At 39.3% G+C, this 22,244-nt stretch overlaps 1 protein-coding gene and 1 non-coding gene across 2 annotated transcripts in view; both read left to right on the forward strand.

Moving 5' to 3' along the window:
* Positions 1-7,732: 7,732 nt before the first annotated feature.
* Positions 7,733-22,244, forward strand: part of LOC126251359 (leupaxin) — a 507,262-nt gene continuing 492,750 nt past the window's right edge. The window contains exon 1 of the mRNA XM_049951764.1: positions 7,733-7,882. Within this exon, the coding sequence (XP_049807721.1) occupies positions 7,870-7,882 (13 nt within the window). The 5' untranslated portion in view covers positions 7,733-7,869. The remainder of the gene's footprint in view (positions 7,883-22,244) is intronic.
* On the forward strand, positions 19,454-19,528 carry Trnas-gga (transfer RNA serine (anticodon GGA)). The gene has a single exon. It is a non-coding gene; the product is annotated as a tRNA-Ser (tRNA).

A 22,244-nucleotide genomic window follows, 5' to 3' on the forward strand; every position in this document is an offset into this window, starting at 1 on the left:
ATTGTGTCAGTGTTTTGTGCCATCAGTCCCAAGAAAAGAATCATTAGCTGAGAATTGAGTGTACATAGAAATAGTATGTCACCACAGCAGATTTGCTTTTACAAACTGGTGATAGAATTGTAAGAACATAAGATGCTGATATCATTCTTTTTGTCAGTGTCTTTGTGTATTTTTTCCGTATTAGTTGACAATCCATATTTATACCTAAAATCTTTTTGTTTCATAAGACTATAGATTTATCGTCTATACTTAATGTTACAGAGTTGTTTTCCCTAGTTACGCTGAAGTGAGTACTATTTGTTTTTATGTTAAATGTTAATTTAATACGTGCTGCCCAATCATAAACAGCCTTAATGGTTTAATTGCTTTCTGTAACTAGGGTGGGTCTGTTATCGGAATAAAGAATGTTTTCTCCATGTCTAATACTATATGGGAAGTCATTGATATACAGTATATTAAGAAAAGAATTAGACCAAATATGCTAACCTGACAGGTTTCTTGCCTGACAGGTTTAGAAACAAATTGACCATCAGCAGAATTATCTCCACCATTTGCATTCTGTTTTCCAGGTAAGACTGGAACCACTTGTTTGCTATTCCTCTTACACGTAATGCTTCTAGCTGGTTTAGTTGTATTTTATGGTCAGGATTTCAGAATCCTTGGACAAGTCTTTGAATATGCCTGTAACACCGTTATATTAGCCAAGAGCTTCAAGTATTACTTCTGTGAACTCCGTAATGGCCGATATTGTACTACTTCCAGTTCAGAAACCAAACTGTACTTCTTTAAAAATTTTGTATTTATTCATGAAACTCATAGCCTATCTTTCATGGTTGATTCAATTTTTTTTTTTTTTTTTCTACAGACAGTAGGGAAATTGGCTTGTAGTTTTCAGCACTGTCTGCATCACCTTTCTTTGGTGAGAGCATAACTGATGCATGCTTCAGTCACTGTGCTAAAATATTTTAACTAACACTCATTAATGAGTTTTTTTATGCTGTTTATCAGAACAGAAACTGGACCCTCATCTATACTGGATGATTTCTTATTTTTTATTTTCTTTACCATCTTCATGATTTCAAGCTCGTTTTTGGGTATCATCATCATGCTTGCTGTGTGTGTATGGAAAACTTTCTTTACAACTTTCTGGAGTACCAGAGAAAAAGTCATTTACAAAATCTGACAGTCCCTGAAGTTCAGCCACTCTTCTCTTGTTTTGCTCTTTCTCTTCCTTCTCAATTTCCAAGTGATACTTTTGTGGTAATTGTCACTTACACCTGTCAGTAGTTTCATCTTTTGTTGCACAATTTTCACGTCATCTCCACATGAATTCAGTCGAATTCTGCCACACTTTTTATTGAAAAAATTAACAATAATTTTGTTAGAGATATGGGTTCTTATCTTCACAGGCATTAGCTGTATATTGAATAACATTTGCATTTCATACAACTCTAAACCATGTTTTGTTCAGATTACAATTAATAGGGCAAGAAGAGATTCAAAGTCCTGTGAATATTAGTGGTTAACCTCTGTCATATGGATAATCATAATGATAATGGTTAGCCATCATCATCCTCTAATGTCATCAAAATGTCAGGTGCGTACCTGTTTTGTGTGGATGTCTGTGTGTGTTGCACAGTGTTGTGTCATGTTTGTTCTGCTGTTATGAGTTTCAAATGATAGGTAGAAAGAGGAGGAAAAAAGTGGTGACGCATACTCTGTTCCTCTTTAATAGTACTAAGAGGGTTGACAAGCTTTCTATCCATATCAAAAGGACTGATCATCATCAACAGTATCGCATGGAGGTTACTGGTTTAATCTAGATCGTTAAATTTTCTGTATGTTGTGCTCCACAGCTTTTATGAAATACATTTTCATGCACATCCCCACTTTTGCTTTCCTTTCTAGTCAAATTATGGTGACAAAAACATGTCTTTCAGGCCCATTATATCCAAGAAAAGCACTACCAAGTTAACAATTTTTCTAGATTTTTAAAAGTATCGAAATATTACTCTTCCTTCAATTATTCTGTTAGTGGGGAAACACTTGTTTGACTAGGAGTCATACACACTGTTTTGTCTCTCACTTGCTTGATATAAAGAAATGGTCTGTAGATTTTCTTGGTGTAATTAATTCATTTTGTGTTTCTATTACCAAGGTCACTAAACTATCATATTATTGTAGCTGTAGGCTCTCTGATGTACATTATTCTTTCTACCAGAGTAATCTGTTTATGGGTGCTTGTTAGGAGAGCTGATGTGTTCTGGTCTTCATTAATAAACTGTGCAGAAGTATAATGGGCTCAGTATAAAATCTTTTCTTTGATATCTCACAGGGTAAGAGTCTGACACATTTTTTATGGTGATTCATTCAACAGATATGATCATCTAGGTCAGTGCTCTTAATAGCCAATTGTATCTCCCAGCCTTCTTCTTCTATCATACACATCCAACAGAACTGTACTGTACCAAAACTGTATCCTGAATGTAATAGGCAAACAAACAAGACTATAGTTTTGCACCATAAAAGTATTTATTGATTAGCTTTGATGTTGATTCACCATAGAGATGGTTCTTGTTATTTATATTATTAGAGCTGTACTTGCAAATGAAAATGTTGAAAAGTTATTTTTACCAAAGACAGTAAGAATATATTCATTCATACAAATATCACAAGAAGACAATGAGAGAGAAAAGTTGTGGATTTGTAGAACTGAAGTCATAACATATACTTTCATGGTATTTGAGTTCAGAATAGCAAAGCCTAGAATCGGAGTCTGGTATGACATTGCACAGATCGTAATTGATAAATAGGACAGTACATGGATATGTTGCTTACTTCTAAAACTGAACTGTACATTTGATAGAAAATTATGTAAATAAAATGATCAACATGTCTAAAACAGAAAATCAACTGAAGCCATTAACAGAGGAAAGGCCACTGAATCTGAAGAGATACCAACACAAACTATGCAAAAGAACTTGCACCTGTTCTAGCAACAGTGTACTGTAGGTCTCTGGAGGAACGAAGGGTTCCTCATGATTGGAAAAAAGCACGTCATTCCCACTTACAAAAAGGGTCACTGAACAGATGCACAAAACTATAGGCCTGTATCTCTGATGTTGTCCACTGTAGAATTCAGGAACAGGTTTAATGCTCATGTATTATGATGTTCCTGGAGACTAGGTATCTCTTCTGTAGGAATCAACATGAGTTCCGAAAGCAACGATTTGTAAAACCCAACTTGTTCTGTTCATCCACAAGATCCAGAAAGGAGTAGATATAAACACCCAAGTTGCCATGTTCCTCAACTTCCAGAAGGCATTCGATACTGTTCCGCACACTGCTGCCAAGTGAACAAAATATGTGCATACGGAATATCAGAGGAATGGTATGACTGGACTGAAGAGTTTCTAGAAAACATAACATGGCATCTCATTCTCCACAAAGAGAAATCGTCGGGTGTAAAAGGTCACTCATGGGCATAGCCCAAGGGAGTATTATAGAACCATTACTTTTCATAATAAATATAAAAGACCTAATAGACAATGTTTGAAGTTCCATGAGGCTTTTTGCACATGACACTGTTGTATACATAGAGGAGATGCTGAGTCGCGATAGGCACAACAAAAAGATTCACACAATTATAGCTTTCGGCCATTAAGGCCTTTGTCAACAGTAGACACACATGCGCGCGCGCGCACACACACACACACACACACACACTCATGCAAACGCAACTTGCACACACGTTTGCAGTCTCAAAAGAGCTGAAGTAGTTTCAGCTCTCTGAGACTGCAGACGTGTGTGTGTGTGTGTGTGTGTGTACTGCTGACAAACGCCTTAATGGCCGAATCTATAACTGTGTGAATCTTTTTGTTGTGGCTATCGCAACTCAGCATCTCCGCTATATGGTGAGTAGCAACATTTCTTCTCTGGTATGGTTACATTCGATCCTGGATTTTCCATTGTTTGATTGTTGTATACATAGAAGTCACATGGCTAGAAAATTGCAACAAAATTCAGGAAGGCCTGCAGAGGATCCTTGATGTTTGGTGCAGAGGATGGCAGTTGACCCTCAATGTAAACAAATGTAACATAGTATGTATACATATACTGATATACCCATTACTGTATGATTATATGGTTACAGAATGACTGGAAGTGGTTACTTTGATAAAATACAGCTAGGGCAGATGCCAGAAAGATTCATTGGAATGATCCTCAGAAAATGTGATCCATCAACAAAGGAGGTACCTTACAAAACCCTTGTTCGACCAATACTTGAATACTGCTCATCAGTCTGGGACCTGTAACAGTCTGGAATCCAAATCACAGATTGAGAGAGGAAATAGAAAAGATCCAAAGAAGAGCAGCGCATTTCATTACAGGTGTCATGGAGATGCTCAGCCAACTCCAGTGGCAGACACTATAAGAACAGTGTTCTGCAACATGGTGTGCTTCACTGTTAAAAAAGTCCCAAGACCATACATTCCTAGAAGAGTAAATCAGTACATTGCTTCCTCCTAGTAACATCTCTCAAAAAGATAATGAAGATGAAATCAGAAATTAGGCTCATCAGCAATCATTCTTGCCACGAACCAATCACGATTGGAACAGCTTGCAGAATGTAGCTGTAAATGATGGAAGAAATACTAATAATAATCCAAATAATAAAAAATTAGATGAGGCTGAAAGCAAGACAAATAAACCAATAAACTTGAAGCAGAAATACACTGTATGCACTAAGGGAGATTACCTGTTAGTTTCAATAAAAATTTGCAAATGTGTGTCCGCATCATATGTGATGAACTACCAATGTATCAGCTATTGTTACAAGCTGCTTTCATCAGTGTGACTATTCCTTACTAAGCAGCATAAAGTCATATTGGCAGATTCCACCATGTTCGCTGATGACAACCAATAAAAATTAATACCGTGTATTCTCGACAGTAAGGATCTTACATCCCTTCCCCTTAATCCTATCACCCAACCACAATATAGTATATCAGGAAGCCCAGCCATTTTCAGATAATGTGTAGCAACTTATTCTGAGCTCAAATGTATTGAGGTATTTCAAACAAAATCATTTCCTCCATGCCAATGGTCATAGGTTCCAGCAGCATCGATCACATGGAATCCAACTTTTACTTTCCTCGCATGATGTATTGAATGTCATGGATCAAGGCAGTCAGGTAGTGCAAGCATTTGACTCACTTGCCAGTATACATGTTATTAATAGTACAATTGTGTGAGGTATCAGATGAGATTTGTGACTGGATTGAGGATTCCTTAGTGGTGAGGACACAGCATGTTATCTTGAATGGAGAGTCATTGACAAACGTCAAAGTAACTTTAGGTGTGCCTGAGGAGTGTGTGTCGGGACCCTTCCTTTTCAAGTTGTATATTAATGAGTCTGCAGTCAATCTTAATAGTAACATCAGACTTTTTCACAGTTATACAGTTAGTTATCATGAAATACTGTTTCAAAAAGCTGCACAAATATTATCAGATCTTGATAAGATTTCAAAGTAGAGCAAAGAATGGCAACTTACTCTAAATGTTTAGAAATTTAAAGGTGTGCAGTTTGGAAAATGTAAAACTGTAGCATCTTATACTACAATATGAATGAGTAACAGAATTGGCAACTCCTGTAATTATCAGGGTGTAACAATTTGAGGAAATTTCACGGAATTTACTGCAACCCCCTACATATTGCTCCCTTAAGGATCAAGCCTGCATAGAGGCGTTTAAATAATCTGAATGGAAACTGATAAAGCCCTAATAACTGGTGTGACTGGAGGTACTCTCTGCCCTGAACTCCATAGTGGTTTGGAGAGTATGTATGTAAATGTAGAAAGCAGTAACCATCAAACTCAAATTGTCATCCTGATGAAAGATGCATATAAGAACAGCCAAAATATAGGTAGTTTTAACACATTTGACATGGTCATGCATACAGAATTTTATTCAAATGGACCAAGCTACAAAACCTGTGATTTTATTGACTGTTAGAATTCTGTACAATAGAATATGGACTGAATCAAAATGCCTGCAAACTTTTATTGATGATAAAATAAAAACAAGTAGTTGGTGTGTAGTATGGTTTATGACACAAGTTCTTTTCAAATGACTATTCTGTACACCCTGAGTGTTAGAACTGATTCAAGTCCCAAGTCAGTGTGTTAAAAAAAAAAAAAGGCTTCATAGATTAAGTGGTATGGTCAGACAGCCCTTACATCTTTTTCTATTGTTCATACATGCATTTCTCTCAAAGGTTTATATTCCAACAAACAAGCATGCTAGGGGATAAGACCAATAAGACATTTTAAATAAACATGAGAGTGTGTGTCCTTACTGTGTGCAGTGCAAAAGCTATGTTTTATGTTGTAAGTTATCTGATGCAAATGGTGTGTAAAGCAAAGAATATTATAGAACAGGGACTAACCGACTGAGGCAGCTGTTCATTCGGCAAGGCCACAGCTGATCACCTGTCCTATCCTCATATAAACATATTTATAAATCGTATGTATATTTCCAGTTATTTATTTTTCATTGTACTATGATGACCACTCCTATATAATTGTGAGACAATTCCTGGATGAACAAATAAATAAATCAAATGCTATATGCTTAGAACATAATATACAAGGAATGGAAAATAGCACTGCAGACTACAGAATGAAATGGTATGAACGATTACATAGATAAATAGTATTATTATATGATGGTGAAATTTATTTATACATCTTGGTGACTTCAAGAACATGTCTTAGGTTCACACTGGACTTCATCATAAAAGGAGTGGAGGAGGTGATTTAAAAAATAAATAAATAAATACTACGCCTGGTTCACACTGGACTTCATCATAAAAGGAGTGGAGGAGGTGATTTAAAAAATAAATACTACGCCTGGCAGAGGGGCAAGATTGTGAGATGAAATGAATGAAGTTGGGAATCTCTCTGGGTTTAACAACTCTCATCAAATTTTATGATGCTAAACACACACACACAAAAGAATGTGTCACTTTCTGTGCTGCCTTTGTAGCACTTCCTAGTATACCTTCTGGGGGTGGCGTGATGTAGATCTACCATTGCATCCAGTAAATGTAAATTTATATTAAAGTTCTTTTTCAAAATACTAAATTAAATTCATTTACATAATTGCACAATCATCCTCTTTCTAATCAAAATGTGCGATTTCATTTTGTAGCATCAACATTAGTAACTGTGCCAATAATATGAGGATAGCAATTGCTCGACGCAACTTATTTCGACAAGTTTTTTTCTAGTGGAGAGTGTCATGTCATATGGTATGGCGTATCGGTAGTTATCGAATGCCGCAAGAGTAGAATAACAGTAACATGAGATGGTAGTGTTCATAATCCTAATTTGAGGTTATTTGCAGTTTACGTTTATAATCACCTGCACATTTGCCTCAACTTGTGGAATTTAACATTCTGAAACTTCCCGTATGTGTAACGTTTGTACATGCTTTCAAATTCTTTTCATAGTCACGTACATTTGTTGTAACACAGCGTCAGGTAATATTTACTATGTGCTGGAAGACTCGCAGCTCGTCTAAAGTTCAGTGATAAGTTTGCTAGCACCAAACACTTTACACCATAAATTGATTTGACACTTGACACAGTGGTGTACATTCGCAAACGTTGGCAATCTTGATTGTGTGCAAACTGCACAGCGCAATATTTGTGCTTACAGAGAAGCGCAAGTATCGTGTTTTCGGTGAACTTAGCGATTTGTGACTTTTTGTGTACGGTACAAAAACAATCGAGAAGTGGGTGTTATTAGCTTACTGCTTGAATACAACTGAAAGCCGCGTGATCGCCGTCCCCATCACAGATCTGGAATGGATGATTTAGGTAAATACTAGTGTTCATGTTTAGGTGATTTTATTTAAAACTAATGCTTATGTAGGGAAGTATTTGTATAAATTAAACAGCTAGGTTGTTCCCATAACCTAAAGGTGGCTAAGCAAGCGAAAAATATATTACCAACTGTGGAAACAGAAATTTGCTGCTTGGAAGTTCTGTCATTTCCGCCTGTTTCTGAGTGAACAGCCGTAGTTTTGGAACCAACTGACGTGACAGGTGGATAAACAGATCTCGCATGCGGAACAAACTGAGCCACATCAAATTTCGTAACCAAACTTTTCTTTGCGTTACAATTATGCAAGAATTCGACGATTGTGTGTAATGTTGATGTATCAAGATTGTTCATATTGCTATCAATAAATAATTTTGAAAGTCGACCTCATGTCATCTGTTGACACCTCCCACCTGTTTTTTACATGTGTAGATGTTTGTTACTAACGAATTTCAACGCTGTGGAAAGTGCTAACAATAAAAAATTCTCATTAAGGAGATTTAGCACACTACACCATTGATCCGAATTTACTACATTGTTCAAATTTTAATATTACAAAGTCAAATGAGAGTTGTTATAACGCGTTTAAAACCATTTGCGTGTTCAAAGAGTTTTCTGGAATCTGTCATTTAGAGGTTTAGGCCTACTTCTACTGAACTTTAACGCCTGACTTGTTGAATCATGTATAACTTCCTCCATGAAGTTTACATCATTTGTAACGGCAGGTTTTCTCCAGTTTAGTGTATAATGGAGATTTATTATAAATAAAACCGTTTGCAGCTTCTCAGCTATTTGGCAAGTTTGGTAGTCTGTGAAAAACACACACGTACAGATTCGATGCATCTAGTTTGTGTAAACCGTCATTCAAATTATTTGATCTGCTTTGCACTTTCTATACCTTTCATTTCTCAACCTCCATCTGTACTTTGATTCAGTGCCAAGTGTTTGTGTGGCTCATATTTTAGTTAACCTTTATGTCTAATCTGATTTCTGTTTCACCTATCTATATGATACTGGAGATGCCTTTACTTCATCTTACTTATCTGTTGTTCATTTACATATTTTACAAGTTTGTTTTTGAGTATTCTGTTTTGTATTTTGTTTCTAATATGATTCTTAGTTGTAATTATTTATTTGTTTACAATCCTGTATCGACATGGCCTTTGATTCATTATTTTCCAACACGATTAGGTTGTAGAACATTGTTTGTCATCCTAAAACTCCAAACTCCAAGATCTTCAGTTTGTAATTGTCATATTATATTCACTACCTTTCACCATGAATCCTAAAGTTTGAGGATCTATGCAGATGTGTATATTAATTGTAAGGTTTCAAAGTGAAAGATAAATATTTATTAATTCTGATAGTATTGTTACAGTGTTCTGGTTATAGTTATCTGGATGTTCTGTAGATCATAATTGCTTTATTTCTTGCTGTGATGTGGAAGAAGTTAATTTTGAATTTATGGTACACTTTCCTACTGAAAAAATTAGGAAACATGCTGGCCATTTACGTGATGTCTTAAGTTGCTGTAGTTGATTCCCTCCATTCCCTCCATCCTTCTTCCCCACCCTGCCAAACCCCCCACTTACAGTGATTTATAGTTGAACAATAATAGAAATTCCTGGAAGGAGCATTACATAAAATAACGGAAAGGTAACAACTCACTTGTAGATGGATTATAAAATGAGCAGCAAAAAAGTAAAACAATGGTAAGTTAATGTAGTACAAGCACGTTTGGTGATGCTGAGGAAATCAGGTTCGGAAATGAGATACTAAAAGTTGTAGAAGAGTATTACTATTTGGGCAGCAAAGTAACTGATGGTGGCCCAAGTTGAGAGGACATAAAACACTTACTGGCTACAGCAAACAAAACATTTCCAAAAAAAAGGGGAAATTTGTTAACACTGAATACAAATTTAAGTATTAGTATGTCTTTTCTGAAGATAATTTTGTGGTGACTGTGCTTGTTCAAAAGTGAAGCATGGATGAGAAAGAGTACAGAACCGCACAATAGAGAACAGCACACACTTCTCTCTCTCTCTCTCTCTCTCTCTCTCTCTCTCTCTCTCTCTCTCTGTCTGTCTCTCTCTGTTATTGCACGTTAAGAAACATGTTACTGCTGTTTTCGTACTGGTTGATCCTTGACAACAAAGTTCTTAAGGAAATAAATGTACTGTGAAGAACAGTCTACAAGAGACTGTAGAGGTACAGCACATATAATCCTTATTACACACTTCTGCACATCAGACACTTTTTCCTTAATGACAAGTTACCCCAGTATAAGTCACAGCTGCTTTCAACGCTTTGATATGCAGTGATAATGGCTGATAGTGTAGAGTGGAATGTTACAGTAGAGGTGATGGAAGAAAATATCACTGTTACTAGGATCCAAGAAATATGCAGGAGGACAGAAAACTGTCTAAGCATAGCCAGGGAAAGTAGCTAATGGCTGCAAAAATGAACACCATGCTATTTTTTTCTGTCTCTAGAACTTGTAAATCTAACTATAGAAAATAAATCTAATGTCTACCTACTTACTGCAGTCAAGTGTTGGTATCCCTTGTTATTCTTATAGTGCGCCGCCCCCCCCCCCAACACACACACACACACACACACACACACACACACACACACACACACACACACACACACACACTTACTTTTGCTTCTTTCCATTACCAAATTCCTTGACACATCAGGCTGCAACCTTCCAGCCAATGTCTTCTTTTAGCACATTTGTGCTGTAAGTTTATTTCCTCCCAATTTGATTCAGTATTTTCTTGTGAGTTATTTGATCAACCGATGCTCTTTTTGTGTGATATCTTTATCATCCATGTTTCACTTTTGTACAAGCACAGACTCCACAAAAATGTCTTCAGAAAAGACATACTAATATTTGAATTTATATTCAGTGTTAACAAATTTCCCCCTTTTTTTTTTTTTTTTTAGAAATGTTTCATTTGCTGTAGCCAGTCAGTGTTCTATATTCTCTTAACTTGGGCCACCATCAGTTACTTTGCTGCCCAAATAGCAAAACTCTTCTACAACTTTAAGTGTCTCATTTCTGAACCTACTTTCCTCAGCGTCACCTAACATGCTTTTACTACATTAACTTACCCTTGTTTTCCTTTTTGTTGGTGCTCGTTTTATAACCTCTTTATCACAGCATCCACTTCATTCAAGTGATCTTTGAAATCCTTGTCTGTCTCTGTCAAGACATCAATGTCACTGTCAAACCTCAAAGTTTTTATCTCTTCTCCCTGAACTTCAGTTCCCTTTCCAGAGTTTGTCATGCCTTCCTTTATTGATTTTTCATTTTGCAGATTGAGTAACAACAAAGACAGACTACCACATCACCCCACTCCCTTCTCAACCACTGTCCTTTGACTGGTAATAAGTGCACTGTGATTAATGTACAAGTTGTTGATAACCATGTGCTCCATTTACTTTATTCCTCCAGCCTTTCAAATTTCACAGAGTGTATTCCAGTCATCATTCACTAAAGCTCTGTTCACATCTGTAAATACTACAAATGGATGTTTCAAATAGCTTCTCTAATTCATTTCAGACCAATACTAACACACTTTGTGTAAAGAGTTTTTAGTGATCTTCTATCCTCTTCAAAACTGAGCTAGTGTTTAATCTCCAGTGATGTCATTGTCAGTGGGATTTTAAACATTATCAAAAACATTTGTTACTATCTCTCATAAGTTATATAGTAAGTAAGGTGCTGGAGTTCACAACATTTCTTTTCAGGAACATTGTTATCCCTTTATTGCCCTTCATTTTTTGGAATCAGTTGGCCTTTTTTATGTGATACAATATCAAAGTTTTGGAGATTCGGTTACTCTCAGATGGCCAATTTTTTAAAATATTGCTTAGGGTCTGCTCTCTGTCACTTACAGTGTTTTTCATTCAGTCTGATGGGAAGTTAGAAAGAGAATTTGTAACAAACTGTAATTATGATACAACTATATTTCAAGCAAATGCCAGCACACTTTGCTTAAAGAGATCATTGTGGTCTTCCAAAATGGTTCAAATGGCTCGGAGCACTATGGGACTTAACATCTGAGGTCATCAGTCCCCTAGAACTTAGAACTACTTAAACCTAACTAACCTAAGGAAACCACACACATCCATGCCCGAGGCAGGATTCGAACCTGAGACCGTAGCAGTTGTGCGGTTCCGGGCTGAAGCGCCTAGAACCGCTTGACCACCGTGGGCCAGTGTGGTCTTCCAACTTCATCAAACCTAACACATTAAGTGACGTGATGATCACTGAAACCCTCATGACACAAGCTTATTGGTACATTAATTCATCATTCCCAAAGCTCTCTCTCTCTCTCTCTCTCTCTCTCTCTCTCTCTCTCTCTCTCTCTCTCCCCCCTCTCCCTCCCCCCTCTCCCTCCCCCTCTCCCCCTCCCTATGTGTGGGGGGGGGGCAGGAGGAGGGTGGAGGGGACAAGATACACCCTAGCGACGAAGAACTCCATGTATACTGTTTTGAAAAGTCCAAACAGTTACATGTAAAATGATACTGTTACCACACATTCCCGTGAATTTGAGAATACTTTCAGCACAGTGTGTGCGTTGTCATCAGCCATGGTGGTTTAAGTGGGACGTAATGCTTCTTCTTCACCTCTGAGTCAGAGGTACCTGATTTTCTTGCAAAAATTGCTGGCATACCACTTATATCAGTGAAGAAATGTGGTTTGAACGTGATGGCATGCCGGCGTATTGTTAAATTCCCACCCGAGACCAGTCGATGTAAAGTTCCGGAAGAGGTAGGTTGGTAGAGGTGAACCACATGCCTGGCTGTCAAAATCCCTCAGATTGTCATCCCTAAACTTTACTCATTGGAGTACATCAACACCTATATTTTGCAAGTGATTGTGTTGTGCATAGTTACTGTTGTTTTCTTCAGTCTTAAAACTGGTTTGATGCAGCTCTTCATGCTACTGTATCCCGCCCTCTTCATCTCCAAATAACCACTACAACTTACATCACTCTGAACCTGCTTTCTGTATTCATCTCTTGGTCTCCCTCTACGATTTTTACCCCACACTTTCCCCTCCCATCCTAAACGGGGGATCCCTTGATATCTCATAATGTGTCCTATCAACTGATCCTTTCATTTGGTCAAATTGTGCCACTAATTTCTTGTCTCACCAATTATGTGGAGTATCTCCTCATAAGTTACGTGATCGACCCATCTAATCTTCAACATTTCGAAAGCTTCTATTCTCTTTTTGTCTAAGCTATTTATCGTTAATGTTTCACTTCCCATGCATGGCTACACTTCATAACACTTAAATCTGTATTCGATGTTAACAAATTTCTCTTCTTCAGAAATGCTTTTCTTGCCATTGCCAGTCCACATTTTATATCCTATCTACTTGTACTTCCCATTATGTCACGTATTACGTTTTCTTCCATTCCAGTCACATACAGAGCGCGAGAAGAAAGAACGGTCTAAATGCCGTGCACAGAGTTAATAGAATTTTGTCTTGACTGTAACGACGGGAACGATATGTAGGTTTCTGTAACACATCCTACACTGTTCACTAAATACGATTCTTGAAACTGTAAGTAGGCGTTTGCAGGGTAGTTTGCATCCACCTTCAATTGTTGCCAGTTCAGATTTTTCAACGTTTCCATGACGTTCTTACGTGAGTCCAAAAAAACCAATGACCATTTGAGCAACCGTCATTTGTGTACGTTCAGATTCCACGTTTTTCCTTTTTGGTACGGGCCCCACACAATAAATTCAGCAATATTATAGCTTGGGCAGTACGAGTGGTACGTAAGCAATATCATTTGGTAACCGCATTTTCATGGTATTCTACCAGTGACCCAAAGTCTGCCACCACCTACACCTACGATTGAGCCTATGTGATAATTCCGTTTCATATCCACATAAATTGTTACATCTGAGCATTTGTATGAGTTCACTTATTCCAGGTGCAACTTATTGACACTGTGTTCTTTAGATGCTATGTTTCTGCGTTTTGTTGAAGCGTACAGTGTTACATTTATGAACATTTGATCAGGTTGGCAATATCTGCACGACTTTGACCTTAAATCACGACTTGTGTGGGTATTTGTGCAGCTTTTCTCAGATAGCACTTATAGATAACTGCACGATCCATGAAACTTCTGAGGCTACTGTTAACAGTGTCTGCCACATCACAACATAAACAGTACATCTACATGGATACTCTGGAAATCCAAGGCAGAGGGTTCATCGAACGACCTTCACAATTCTCTATTATTCCAATCTCGTATAGCGCGCGGAAAGAGCGAACACCTATATCTTTCCGTACGAGCTCTGAATTCCCTAGGTTTCTCGTGATAATCGTTTCTCTCCATGTAGGTCGGTGTCAACAAAATATTTTCACATTCGGAGAAGAAAGTTGATGATTGAAATTTCGTGAGAAGATTCCGTCGCAACGAAAAACGCCTTTCTTTTAATGATGCCCAGTCCAAATCCTGTATCATTTCAGTGACACACTCTCACATATTTCGCGATAATACTTTTTCAATGTACTCCGTCAGTCCTATCTGGTAAGGATCCCACACCACGCAGCAGTATTCTAAAAGAGGACGGACAAGTGTAGTGTAGGCAGTCTCCTCAGTAGGACTGTTACATTTTCTAAGTGTCCTGCCAATAAAACGCAGCCTTTGGTTAGCCCTCCCCACAACATTTTCTGTGTGTTCCTTCCAGTTTATGTTGTTCGTAACTGTAATTCCTAGGTATTTAGTTGAATTTATGGCCTTTATATTTGACTGATTTATCGTGTAACCGAAGTTTAACGAATTCCTTTTAGCACTCATGTGGATGACCTCACACTTTTCGTTATTTACGGACAACTGCAAAATTTCAGATATCTTTTCTAAATCGTTTTGCAATTTGTTTTGATCGTCTGATGACTTTATTAGTCGATAAACGACAGCGTCATCTGCAAACAACCTTAGACGGCTACTCAGATTTTCTTCCAAATCGTTTATATAGACGAGGAACAGCAAAGGGCCTGAACCACTACCTCGGGGAACGCCAGAAATCACTTCTGTTTTACTCAATGACTTCCCATCAGTTACTACGAACTGCGACCTCTCTGACAGGAAATCACAAATCCAGTCACATAACTGAGGCGATATTGCATAAGCACGCAATTTCACTACAAACCGCTTGTGTGGTACAGTGTCAAAAGCCTCCTGGAAATCCAGAAATACGGAATCGATCTGGAATCCCTTGTCAATAGCACTCAACACTTCATCCGAATAAAGAGGTAGTTGTGTTTCACAACGACGATGTTTTCCAAATCTATGTTGGCTGTGTGTTCAAATGGTTCAAATGGCTCTGAGCACTATGGGACTTAACAGCTATGGTCATCAGTCCCCTAGAACTTAGAACTACTTAAATCTAACTAACCTAAGGACATCACACACATCCATGCCCGAGGCAGGATTCGAACCTGCGACCGTAGCAGTCGCACGGTTCCGGACTGAGCGCCTAGAGTCTCGCGGTTCTAGGCGCTCAGTCCGGAACCGTGCGACTGCTACGGTCGCAGGTTCGAATCCTGCCTCGGGCATGGATGTGTGTGATGTCCTTAGGTTAGTTAGATTTAAGTAGTTCTAAGTTCTAGGGGACTGATGACCATAGCTGTTAAGTCCCATAGTGCTCAGAGCCATTTGAACCATTTTTTTGAGCGCCTAGAACCGCTAGACCACCGCGGCCGTGTTGGCTGTGTGTCAATATACTGTTTTCTTCGAGGTAATTCATAATGTTCGAACACAATATATGTTCCAAAATCCTGCTGCGTATCGACGTTAACGATATGGACCTGTAATTAAGTGGATTACTCCTACTACCTTTCTTGAATATTGGTGTGACTGTGCAACTTTCCAGTCTTTGGGTATGGATCTTTCGTCGAGCAAACGGTTGTATATGATTGTTAAGTATGGAGTTAATGCATCAGCATACTCTGAAAGGAACCTAATTGGTATACAATCTGGACCAGATGACTTGGTTTTATTAAGTGATTTAAGTTGCTTCACTACTCCGAGGATATTTATTTCTACTTTACTCATGTTGGCAGCTGTTCTTGATTCGAATTCTGGAATATTTACTTCGTCTTCTTTTGTATAGGCATTTCGGAAGGCTGTGTTTTGTAACTCTGCTTTGGCAGCACTGTCTTCGATAGTATCTCCATTGCTCTCGCGCAGAGAAGGCATTGGTTGTTTCTTGCCGCTAACATACAGGGTGTTCGAAAAGTCTTTCCCTGATTACATAAATTGATAACTCAGGCTAGAAGTAAGATACAAATATGAAACTGGTGTTAAATTCTTCAACTTTTGTGGTCCTGTCCTCCTCAGTTGCGCGTAATACTACGGTATATTGATAATTTTCACTTATGGACCGTCTGACAGCAACTGAATAAAACACAATTTTAGTGCCATACGCGTTTCGCCTTTATTTTCTGCAAGGCATCATCTGTGTTAAATTGTTTACAAACTATTAAAGTTTTTTTTTTTTCACACACACGTCAGTAAACTTCCACATGAACACTCTTGGTAGCACGTAGCACATCTAGGCGATATTCGGTTTCCGTCCACACATTAGCCAACATAACTGGAGGGATCGCTTCAACGACTGTGGTTATCCGTTGCCGCAGGGTTTCAAGATCTGGTACACGTGTTCGGTAGACCTCGTCCTTGACATAGCCCCATAAAAAGAAGTCTAATGGGGTTATGTCAGGAGAGCGTGGAGGCCAAACCGTTGGCCCATCACGACCAATCCATCGCCCAGGAAAGGTCATATCGAGATAGGCATGGACGTCCAAACCCCAATGAGGCGGTCCATCGTCTTGCTGAAACAAGACATCGGGATGATACTGAAGCAGCTGAGGAACAGCATACAGTTACAACATGTCCAGATACACTCCAGGTGTGATGGAAGCCTCAGCGAAGAAGAATGGCCCGGTAATTCGATCGTGCAATAGCGCGCACCAAACATTCACATTTGGACTGCCTCTGGTGCACTCCACGACCTCGCCAGGGGGTTGTGAACCCCAAATGCGCACATTATGGCGATTCGCTACTCCACTGACAAAAAAGGTCGCTTCGTCGGAAAAGGCAATTCGTCTGAGATAACCATCATCGTCCTCAATACGTGATAGCATTTCGACCGCAAAGTCATATCGACGTGTACTTTTATTGGGCAACAGGGCCTGAACGATTTGCACTTTGTATGCACGAAACAATAAACGTTTGTGCAAAGTGTCATGGAGAGAGCTTTTTGGCATCTGTAATTCACTTGAGGCCCTGCGCACCGATTTCTTCGGACTTCGCAGAAAAGACTGCTTCACAGCTTCCACCCTGTCTGCTGAGGTTCTTGGTCGACCAGACCTCGGAAGGTCAGCAACCGATCCTGTGTTCTTGAACTTCTCATACCAGGCTTTAATGCTCTTGACATCAGGTGGATTCCTTCCAAATGTTGTCTGGAAGTGTCTCTGCACTGTGGTTGGTGATCGTGTCTCATGGTACTACAGGACACACTGTTCCTTCTCATGATTTGTTAACATGGCTTCTTGGGCACTGCACCTCATCCACTACTTACGTACTGCGAACCTAAAACAGAAAAAAACTTTGATAGTTGTAAACAATTCGACACAAGTTTCATATTTGTATCTTACTTCTAGCCTCAGTTATCAATTTATGTAATCAGGGAAAGTTTTTTCGGACACACTGTACTTCACATACGACCATAATATCTTTGGATTATCGGCCAGGTTTCGAGAAAAAGTTTCGTTGTGGAAACTGTCAGAACCATGTGGCATTGAAGTCCGCACTAAATTTCGAGCTTCTCTAAAATATCGCCAATCTTGGAGATTTTGCGTCTGTTTAAATTTGGCATGTTTCTTTCGTTGTTTCTGCAACAGTGTTCTGACCCGTTTTAATCAACTAGAAACATCGTTTGATACCCCATATGATTGTACTTTTGTTAATAAGTGTTAGTTTGGTACCGAGGAGTCTTGTTAACGGGACCCCCACAAGGTAGGAGGAAAACCTGATTGCTCTGGCTATGAATGTGGTAAAAATGATTCAGTGTGTACAAGGTAATTTTCATCGATTATAACGGAATTTACTGCGCAGGTACAATTTGTGCGACAACTGTGGTATTGATCAGTGTCTGTATTTTAAATATGTGATAAGTGTAAATGTTGGCACAGGAGTTAAAACCATGAGTCGATTTTGGCCTCCTTGTAAAATGGGAACAGACCGTTTCTGGGCATCTATTCACACGCAAAGACCCTTCTACAAATACAGTAAGTGTGTGTGAGAAATTTCGGAACACAGTGTACATCGCACGACTGAGAAAAAATTAATCACGTGTTTTGTATGTCAAGTGTAATGTTGTCCATTCAGGAGGTATTCTGTCACCATTTATTCAAAGTCAGTACCGCCATTAGACTTTTTTTATTTGCAGTTTACATTTACACAATCATGATTTCGGCTTCAAAGTGCCATTATCAAGTGTTTTAATGTTATGCAGTGCCTAAGATGGCATACTGTCGTATTTAAAATACACTAGTAGACACATTGTCTAAGGGTCAATATTTCTGGTAAAAGCCTACTGCTTTGTTTTATCACTGAGTATACGTACCATCTTGACTCAAGTCGGGTAGACCGTTCGCCGGGTGCAAGTCTTTCGATTTGACGCCACTTCGGCGACTTGCGCGTCGATGGGGATGAAATGATGATGTTTAGGACAACACAACACCCAGTCCCTGAGGGAGGCAGGATTCGAACCTGCGACCGTAGCAGCAGCGCAGTGACAACCGTCGTCTAGCGGTACTGAAATAGCAGTGAATTCGTTCCTCCAATAACTGATCTGTGGCGCAGCAATCTATAGATTTGACAATATAACATTTTATGATACGTATATTCTCTTTGAAATGACCTGTATTTATATGTACAGATATATATCAAATCGCGGTCTGGACATTCAGATTTAGAATTTCCTGTTTTCCTTCAATCGGTTAATGAAAATGCCGGGATTGACACCTGTAAAGGACTTGACCATTTTTCTACCCTTTGCTTGTGCTCACAGAATAGAAATATCTTCCTATCGATTCATGCGTACAGTCGAAGTGCTTAAGACCATTGTTTCTAGAATGAAATTTTCACTCTACAGCGGAGTGTGCGCTGATATGAAACTTCCTGGCAGATTAAAACTATGTGCCGCACCGAGACTCCAACTCGGGACCTTTGCCTTTCGCGGGCAAGTACTCTACCAACTGAGCTACCCAAGCACGACTCACGCCCCGTTCTCACAGCTTTACTTCTGCCAGTACCTCGTCTCCTACCTTCCAAACTTTACAGAAGCTCTCCTGCGAACCTTTCAGAACTAGCACTCCTGAAAGAAAGGATATTGCGGAGACATGGCTTAGCCACAGCCTGGGGGATGTTTCTAGAATGAAATTTTCACTCTACAGCGGAGTTTGGAAGGTAGGAGACGAGGTACTGGCAGAAGTAAAGCTGTGAGGACGGGGCGTGAGTCGTGCTTGGGTAGCTCAGTTGGTAGAGCACTTGCCCGGGAAAGGCAAAGGTCCCGAGTTCGAGTCTCGGTCCGGAACACAGTTTTAATCTGCCAGGAAGTTTTAAGACCATTGTTATTTGTGGGTACACAACGGATATGACTGTGGGCAGAAGAAATCAGTCAGTATTCTTTTGCATAGGAAGCAAGCATTTTTCTATCTCATGGGTACTAGCATTAACAAAAAACAGCATCAAACGGGGCCCAAAAGCATTGATGGTTTCTATGAACAGTGTTCTACTTCTTAAGTAAATCACTATAGTCCTTTATACCTCAGTTGTTTACAGTAACAGCGGAAGATCTCCGAAAAGCTTGAAGTACACAGTGATTAAATATGTTTGTAAGTAACGAAGGCTGTTAAATACGAGGCGTGTTTTTTAAGTAAGTACCGTTTTGAAATTAAAAAAAGACGTGCTAAGATATCTCATTAGTTTTATTTTTACATGAAAGTCTGTACCTTAATCTACTTTTCTACATAATTGAGGCACTTATCATAACGTTGTACCAGTTTTTGAATATCCTCCTCATAGAAGTCTGCCGCCTGACTTGTTAACCACTGCATCACCACTGTTTTGACTTCGTCATCGTCTTGAAGACGCTGACCGCGCAGGTGTTTCTTCAAGTGCAGGAACAGATGGTGGTAGTCATTGGGCTGTACGGAGGATGATCTAGAGTTTCCCACCGAAAAGATGTGATGAGATCTTTGGTCTGATTCACCACATGCGGACGGGCATTGTCTTGCAGCAAAAGGATGCCCTTGCTCAACTTCCATGGATTGTTGCTTTGATTCTGGTGTGACGTAGGCCACCCATGTTTCATCGCCCGTAACAATTTTAGCGGTCGCGCGGTTCCAGACTGTAGCGCCTTTAACCGCGTGGCCACACTGGCCGGCGAAATTCAAGTGCTCGGTCAGAATGCCATACACAACACTACGAGAAACATTAGAAAAGTCATCCCGCAAGGAGGAAATCGTAAAGCGCCTGTTTCTTTCATCTTCCTGCACCAAAATTTCATTAAAGACCGAAGGACGCCCACTCCGTTGTTCATCATGCAAATTTGTGCGGCCATCTTTAAATGTTCTCACCCACTTTCTTCCCATTCCATCACTCGTTATGTTTTCTCCGCCAGAGTGGCCGAGCGGTTCTGGGCGCTACAGTCTGGAACCGCGTGACCGCTACGGACGCAGGTTCGAATCCTGCCTTGGACATGGATGTGTGTGATGTCCTTAGGTTAGTTAGGTTTAAGTAGTTCTAAGTTCTAGGGGACTCATGACCTCAGAAGTTAAGTCCCATAGTGCTCAGAGCCATTTGAACCATTTGTAAACGAAGTATTTTAACCTTTTTCATGGTTAGTACTCTCACCTTTCATACTTGACTCACATTCATGGACGTCCGCAAGCGAGTGGCAATAACGTGGAACACTTGCCCCTTCTCATGGAATCTGCGATACGGAGCTTTTATTCATTACAGAATTCTCGTACACAATGGTTGCCCATCAGTTCTCTGGGATGTAATAAGTTTTTTTGTGTCACCTATAAAATTATGTATTTCTTGTCGCATAACCCGTCTCGAAACTGACGGATTCATTCGTATCACATTTGTATCAATTTTAGAGTCTTACCCCCCCCCAGTTCTTTTCCCAATACACAAACACCGCGTATAAATTTCTGTGGATGCTGATATTCCTAGATATTATTTGTGTATGTCTATAATAGAATATAATATATCGCCATACTTATTTTCACAGTATTTTCCCTGCAATAGACTACCCTCTTATAAGTATGGCATGCCGTTTTCGTTCTGCACACGGATGTTTGAGGCTCTCAGTTGTTTGGTAATACATCAGCACAATTTTACACAGGAAACTGAAGGGAATAACAAATAAAAAAAATCACGTTATAGCTTAACACACTCCTTGTATTCTAAATATCTCGATACACTTTAATTGCAGTGCACTTTGTGTACTAAGTACAATTGTATTTTCATTTGGCCAAGTGATTTCTGTTGAAAGTTGGGCACATTAACGACTACGTTGCAGAAGTGAACTGCATGCAGCCACAACTGCAAGTAAACTGAGTGAAGATTCTTTCTCCAGTTGGCCGTCTGTATTAGATTTAGTCCTTTGGTTATCTTCGGAATCAATGGCGATTGTTTTCTGGTAATGGAAGGCCTGCAAATGCTTACTGTTTATGTAAATTTAGGGATACCACCACTTTTTGTGAAATAAAAATCCTGCCAAGATTTCATTCTTGTGGGCTGTCGACAGCAACGTTAGATTTTAATCACTCTTTTCGTCCGTAACAACAGAGGATAATTTTCAAAGTAACACCCCTTATACTGGAAATTTATCGAATAAGTTACCATCAGTCAACTTGTCGTTCACAGTAATCATGGTATTGTTGCCAACAGGATATTTTAAAGACACAAATGTATCCGCCTACGTAACGAGTTAAGCTAAACACCCAAAGCAACACCCATTTATGAATAGGTAAAACTGTTCTACGGACTATGACACGAACCTAGACAACTTTCATTTCGCGGTACACTTCCGACAGAGCCACCTGGTCACTTCACACGGACTGACACAGTTCATCCTGTCGCTTACTCTTTTACATTCTTTCAAAAATCAACATTTCCTAATGATACTATGCGACTATCGGCCTCAGAAGAAGGATAAGGGCAGATATGGGGTAACGAGAGTCTTATTAGGCCTCGGGTGATAGAGCATCGCCCGGTAAGGTGGCTGAGATTCGATGCC

Source organism: Schistocerca nitens, chromosome 1 (genome assembly GCF_023898315.1).
Source record: "Schistocerca nitens isolate TAMUIC-IGC-003100 chromosome 1, iqSchNite1.1, whole genome shotgun sequence".
Lineage (NCBI taxonomy): Eukaryota > Metazoa > Arthropoda > Insecta > Orthoptera > Acrididae > Schistocerca > Schistocerca nitens.